Source organism: Urocampus carinirostris, chromosome 3 (assembly GCF_059441175.1).
Source record: "Urocampus carinirostris isolate Australia breed hairy pipefish chromosome 3, RoL_Ucar_1.0, whole genome shotgun sequence".
NCBI lineage: Eukaryota > Metazoa > Chordata > Actinopteri > Syngnathiformes > Syngnathidae > Urocampus > Urocampus carinirostris.
Window position 1 is genome coordinate 63,221,491 of NC_142351.1, and position 7,323 is coordinate 63,228,813.

General features: G+C 39.5%; 1 protein-coding gene across 1 annotated transcript in view; it reads right to left on the reverse strand.

Annotated features, from left to right (window-relative positions):
• atp6ap1lb (ATPase H+ transporting accessory protein 1 like b) overlaps positions 1 to 7,310 on the reverse strand; it is a 35,020-nt gene extending 27,710 nt beyond the window's left edge. Inside the window, exon 1 of the mRNA XM_088332914.1 lies at positions 7,107 to 7,310. Within this exon, the coding sequence (XP_088189040.1) occupies positions 7,107 to 7,237 (131 nt within the window). The 5' untranslated portion in view covers positions 7,238 to 7,310. The remainder of the gene's footprint in view (positions 1 to 7,106) is intronic.
• Between the last annotated feature and the right edge of the window lie 13 nt (positions 7,311 to 7,323).

The window sequence follows — 7,323 nt, forward strand, 5'->3', positions numbered from 1 at the left end:
AAAAAAAACTCAATGTACTGTCTAAAGTTCAAAAGTTCCATCCAATCTCAATATCTCGAGTTCTGCGCCTTATTTTGTCCGAGCTCCCGGTGACTCACGCACATATCACAGATGTAGAGAGAAGACACGACTAAGTTGTGCTCCTACTTCTGTTAAGAAAAAGTAACATATATATATATATATATATATATATATATATATATATATATATATATATATATATATATATATATATATATATATATATATATATATATATATATATATATATATATATATATATATATATATATATATATATATATATATGTACATATATATATAATCAATATAGCAGCACGGCGGCGCAGTGGTTAGCTTGTGCGGCACAGTTCATGTCATGGGAACCTGTCGTGGGTTCAAATCCAGCTCCATACTTCCTGTGCGGAGTTTGTATGTTCTCCCCGTGCTTGCGTGGGTTTCCTCCGGGCACTCCGGTTTCCTCCCACGTTCCAAAAACATGCATTTCAGGTGAATTGGCCGGTCCAAATTGTCCCTAGGTGTGAATGAGCGAATGAGTTGTCTGTCCCTGTGTGCCCTGCGATTGGCTGGCAACCAGTTCAGGGTGTCCCCTGCCCACTGCCCGGAGATGGCTGGGATGGGCTCCAGCCCCCCCCCCGCGACCCTAATGAGGATAAGCGGTACGGCTGATGAGATGAGATGAGATAATCAATATAGTAACAATTAGTGTTGTGGCTAATTGAATTGAATGTTATAGTGTGACATCAAGTGACTAATTATCAGCTCTCCAGTGTCTCACGCACATTATTAAGAGGTAGAGTAGAAACACGAACAAGTTTTGCTTACTACTCGTATAGAAAATCAACATATATTCTAATTAGGAACGAACGCTGTTACAAATAGGGTCAGTTGATTAAATGTTATAGCGTGGCGTCAAGTGAGTAATTATCGGGGTAGAATAGACCAATGTGGGGGAGGCAGGAACTGGAAACAAAGATTTCTCAAAACAAGTACGGTAATCAACAAAAGAAGGTACCAAGTAGCAAACAAACATGGGTTTACTTAACAGGGATTTTTTTAAACCAGAAACAAAGACCAGAACTGGAAAATATATGAAGAAAAGTATCAAATACACAAACACAGACAAACCTTGTGTGGTTGTGGAAGTGAAAATAACACAATGAACTGAAATCGTGTATTGTTCAAAATGTCCTTTTATAGGTTTCTGGATAAATGGGCACAGGAGTCTGATATTTGACACACATGGGTGGTAGGAGGTATGTCAGACCCCAACATGATAATTGTATGCATCCCAATAGATTATCATGTTATATTTAGGTCAGTGTGCCACCGAGAAGGATTATTTCAACAACACTTTGAAACACATCTCAATAATTGAAAAAAGATCAATATTGTTAGTGTGCCCTATCAATTGTGATCTCCATATGTATACATGAAGGCTTAAAAAAAACCTACTGCACCAATCCCAACTGAAGCATGCTTCCAGCCTATCAGAAGCCGTCCGGGGGGTTTGAGAAAAAGCGCCGCATTAAAGGCGGCTATTACATAACAACAGGGTGAGTGTGTCAGTGCCGAAAATGACGCTGCCGTTTGCCGACTGGATGGTGTGCTGTCAACGTCACCTAAGGTTTCGTGCAGATTGCATAGAAAGTTAAAATACCATACAACGGAGCTTTCATTAATCATGTGATAGTAAAATGATTTAGTATTCAGACATTTGTTTTCACTATCCTTGCTTATGATGTCAAATTTGCAATATTAATCACCTGCAATGAAGAATGCTTAGAATGCCACAACAGGGTTATTTTTTTTACTATTATAGCGCACTATTTTTTGTTATTTTTACTCTTATTGCGCACTCAGTTTTGTTACCTTGACTATTTTTGAGAGCTTGTGCCATGTTTACATCATTGTCAGTATTGGCCAAGCTTGTTACTGTTCTTTAAATTCCAGACTCTTTTGGGAAGGGATATCAAGATCAGTTTGGCTCTGGGACCAAATCATGACCTTCTGTTCCCCGGCTGGCCGGATCACTAAAAGAATGTCGAGTTAAAATTGTAAGCCAACAATAGTAACCTCACCCACATTTTATATTCACAAACAACAAGGGATGTTTTCTAAACACAACACATTTATTCACAAACAATGGGAAAAGAAGATTCTCATGTTTGGCATAGTATGTGTTAACTGGTGTATTTTAACAGTTGAGTGAATACAGTTTTACACATGAACCACCTCGCTGCTCTGCCTCCGTCAACCAGTGGGCGCATAATTGGTTTGTAATTGGGACAAGGGTATCCAATCACCCCAGACCTGTCCCTAATTAGCCTGACCCATCATAAAGACATTTTAAACAGCACCCAGTGGCGGGGATTTTCATTTTCCACCTTCGTTTTCCACCATCACCTCTTTCCAGTCCATCCTTCTCTCAGAGGTTTACCTTTTGTTTTTTGGTTCAGACAGTTTTGTTTTTGTTTCTGACCATTTGTTTGTTATTTGTTGATGATTTTGTTAGATAGATAGATAGATAGATAGATAGATAGATAGATAGATAGATAGATAGATAGATAGATAGATAGATAGATAGATAGATAGATAGATAGATAGATAGATAGATAGATAGATAGATAGATAGATAGATAGATAGATAGATAGATAGATACTTTATTCATCCCCGTAGGGAAATTCACACTTGTTATCAGATACCGTTGTTTCCGAGATCTTGTTCTGCTTCCTGCTTCCGGGTCACGACACTCACCACGCTATACAAACTCAAAACTGACCTCTAGTGGCCAGAAAGAGCTTTTGGTTTGCTTTTATAAAAAAAAATATGTATCACAACTTTTAATAGAAATGACCTAAAGACTCTTTTTCTTTTTTTCAAATACTCGGAAATTTATGGCGGGTCGGATTAAATCACATCCAAAATAGGGCCGAAGGATGGTATGTTTGACAATAATGTTTTAGGGTTTATTTGCTTTTTGTAACTCAGGAGATTTGAAAGAAAAGAATAGGCTCCGGAAGGACCTTTGAAGCAAATCAGATTCTTATATCTTGAGGGATTCTGCGGCCCTCTCCCTTTTTCATGACGTGCTCAACATTCATTGATGTCTCCTCTCCTTACGTTGACTGTTTTTAAAACTATTTACTTAACATTATACTTCTCTTGTAGGTCTGATTCTACTTGCATCATGTCAAGGTTCAGCAAAAAAATGTAAGATCAATTGAGCTATAGTCATAGTAAGAAGCATTATTGTTACGTGTTACTAGCATTTTATCAAGCCCAAAGTCAAATTGTAAAAAAGCACTGTATAACGTCGACTCAAGCCATACAAGGCAATGTCCCCATTCGTTCAGTTTTCTCCAGCAGCGAGGTATACCGATTGATCGCAAGCGAGCAGCATAAGATTGTGAATGAAACCCCGAATTGGAATTCAGTGCACACGAGCTACGAAAGCGGGATGCTGAGCTCTGCCGACTCAGCTCAATTAGGTGGAGAGCTCCAAGCAAACAAACAAGGTAAGGCTGAATTCATAGCGGTATGAAAACAAATGTGAATTTCTCACATTACAACATAAAATGTGACCTGATCTTAATCATAATCACACAGATGAAAAAGAGTGTCTGCTTGAACTAAAAGCTAGCAGACATTTGTAACGTACCATATTTTAATGACGACAGCGTGCAAACAATAACACATTGAGGAGGAATAAATATTTAAACTTTTTGGGCCGAGGAGAATCAAAGAGCAAAGTTTAATCTTTAACTAAAACCACCAAAAGAGTTATAGGTTTCCATATTTTAGTGAGGATAACATGTAGGTGCCAGAGCGGACCCCTTTTTCAGCCCGGGAGTTTTTTACCCAAAGCCATCCCACTTAGATATGGAAGAGAACAAATGGAACAACTGCAACTCTTATGATGCAATTTTATTAGTTATGAATAATAGGGTGGTCCTTATTTTTCGACTTTTAAAATTTCATGCTCTGACCCCTTGAATATGTTCCAATATATACAAAACGTAATTAGGCAAAGTTTCATCAAAATACAAGGATATTTAGAGGTCGCTCAAGGCCTCTGAAATTTTGGTATGAAAAATAAGGATTTTTCGCACATTATATCAGACCTAGTGTACAAAGTTACTTGTAACTTTTCTTGTGTTACAATTATAAGCAATGGACTGAAATTGGATGTTCTAAAACGCCGTACACATAGGGTTAAGATTTCCGTTTTTTCTCGAAAATTGCCAAAATTTTACCATTTTGGGAAATTTCAAAGTCGTTGAGCTACCTCTAAATATTATCCAAATTGTTCAAAATTGCACACAGTGTGTTTTTATCGATATAAGAACATATGTAGGGGGTCAGAGCCCAATATTTCAAAAAAAAAAATTTCGACACCCATTAAGGACCACCCTAATGAATAATGTATATGTTGATAAGTTAATAGAAAATACTTTACCATCTTAATTCAAAGGAGAATGATTTAAAGATTCTGATATAGATTAAAACATATTTACCTATGTACTGTATTGGTCATTTAAAAGCATCAATATTGCATTTGCCTTCCCGTAAGCTTTTTAGGCTTTACACTAAACTCTTAAAACTCTTATAAGTAGGCTACTTAAAACGCCAAAATTCTCCTAAGCGAAGCACTGGTCTCTGCAACTTTGTTGATGACAATGTCATTGTCAATAGGCATGAGAATTTCCTTTTCAGTGTTCGTCAGCATGAAGGCCTCCAAAAGTTCCTGAGACAGTGAGCTTCTTAGCCTAGTTTCACACAGTTTAAAGCTCCGCTCCCCTGCAACCTGTGTACAGGAAAGTGTCAACGGGAATTTATATGCCAGCCCAATGACATGGTAGGCATATGTGAGGAGGTTATATTGTGAGAGGACCTGCATTTTTTTTGTTTATTTTCTAATTTTCTTTTGTTTCTTTTTCCCCAAGCTTTGTTTTTTCTTTCCAACATTTTTACTCTTTTCCTATTTTTTCCTGCTTTTTCCTTCCTTTTTCATGTTCCTTGTATTCTTTTGATTTCCTTAGCTTTTTATTTATGTTTTTCCTTTATTGTTTCATCTTTTTCTCTCTTTTTGGCTTTATTTCGATTTTTTTATCTTTTGTATCTTTTTTCATCATTGTCTTTTATTCCGTTTTTTAGCTTTGTTTGTCCTTCAAAAGTAATTTTGTGCATAGTTTTTTATTATTATTGCTAATATATGAATTACAGCAACGAAAACAATCTGAAGAGTTGCTTGGGAACCGAAGGGCCGCTTCTCGAAAGATACAAAATTCCCATCACTGCTAGCTTACTTGTGTCAGAGGAGCTACCTGGTAAAGGTAATTAACTGCTAAATTCTGCAAATACGTAACACAACACACCCCCGGGGACACACAGATGACAGGCAAAAAATGCAAAATGAGTGAAATGGATAACAGTCCTTCTTTTAACAAATTTGTTTTTTCCCCTGGCTTTTTCGGCTCCAACTAGCACCGTTCTGCCCTCCAGGAATAAGTGACTGAACCGTCGCAGCAGAAAAGTCTGGCATATCGATCAGGCCTAATCTTGGTCCATCTTTCTTTACAAAACTGCTGCACATTCCTACCATGTCTTGAGGTCATGCCATAGCAATTTAAAAAAAAAAAAGATTATCTTCCTCTGGGGCCATCCTGATTAGTTCTGTTTGACTATTCCAATGCGGTTTCTTTTTTTGGAGTGAGCAGGGCTCCTAGAGATGGCAGCATTACCCCATTTTCCAGTCCCACTCTCAATATCTCTGCCCAAATACTCCCCACGAGCTCCCAATCGGACAAAACCAAAAATATGCCAGGCTCCCACCTCACATTGCTGAGGTGTTTTGAGTCCTGAAGACATTCACTCGCTAAGTTGACAAGTTTCTCCTACCGCTACTTTCTTCTTCAGTTTGCTCTTTGTTCCAAGTTCACCCACTCCAAGACCTGCCACACAACCACCTTCAAAAAGAAAGGTTTAAAGCTTCTCCTCCCAGACCTTCTACTTCAGCTCCCCTCTCATCCCAAGATCTTCCACTCCAGCCATCTTTTAAAAGATACTCCCAAAGGCCACCCAAGAACCCCTTTTAAATTTCCCTTCTCAGCAGTTCTGGTCACACATTCTCTTCTCTCTGTGAAATTTTGTTGTTGTTAAATAAACGCCCCACTTTTGGTGTTTGATCATATCACTTGTTTTCCGTGTCTTTGTATCCGACAGTCGGGTCTGTCCGACACCGCGTGACAATTCTTATAACGTAGGCCAGTTTTCTAAGCACAACGCTGCAATTTCTTTTTGCCTATTCATCCTGAGTCTTTTTTTTTTTTTTATATTTTAAGTCTTAGGTACATATTTACCCTGGAGTGCCATGGTTAATCACATTACATAGAATGTTTTACACTGTAGATATCAATGACAATAAATACAATTGAATTAAAAAAGTGAATGCAATGATGTCAAGTATTAAGTCATTCATGCCTCCCAAATCCCCTCCTCCTACCGTCCACCCAAATAGTAAAGCACGGTACAATTCCGGTTCAATACTTCTAGTCAAGCCCCTTCCAAGCTCCTCTTGTTTGGCTGTCCTGATCCAAATTTGACCCGCAGGACTGCAACGCGCAGACACGTCTGGTTACGATTTCTTACCACCCCTCCCCTCTAGCTCTCACTACACCCTCCTCACCCCTCTGCCTCTTCCCTCCTGCTCTCTTTCAATGACTGCATCAGTAAATTGACTCCAGCGGACCACCCCTGATGCATCTTTTCCTCCCTGTCCCATTCTTGTTTACCTCCCTTACCTCCCGTCCAAAATCAGGCCTCCACCCCATATTCCAAATAGAGGACCCTGCTTTCCACAGGAGACCACTGCATGTGTAATCGATGAGTGGTGTCTGATGCGGTCCCTGCGATGAAGCACAAACAAAAGGCTGGCGGCGCAGCCTGTCTCGAATTTATGACAACGCCAAGGTGAGACAGAGAGCAGGACACAAAAGGGAAGCATAAATCTTGTACCCCCACATTCAAACAAATACACACACACACACATCTCATAGCGATGGAGGAGGACATCTTTGATTACCTTCTGTCCAATATCTCAGGCACTTCATCGTAGGAGAGTCCCGGCCGAAGCTCTTCGTCAGTAAAAGCCCGAACGGGCCGGCCGAACAGCACGGCGACGGAGCACAAGAAGAAGAAAGCGTGCACGGCCATTGAGACGAGCGGAGGAGACTGCCGTTTCCCCAGCGCCGCTTCATAATCTGCTCTGCGAGCGGCGCTTTTTCTCCCCGCCTCCCTTG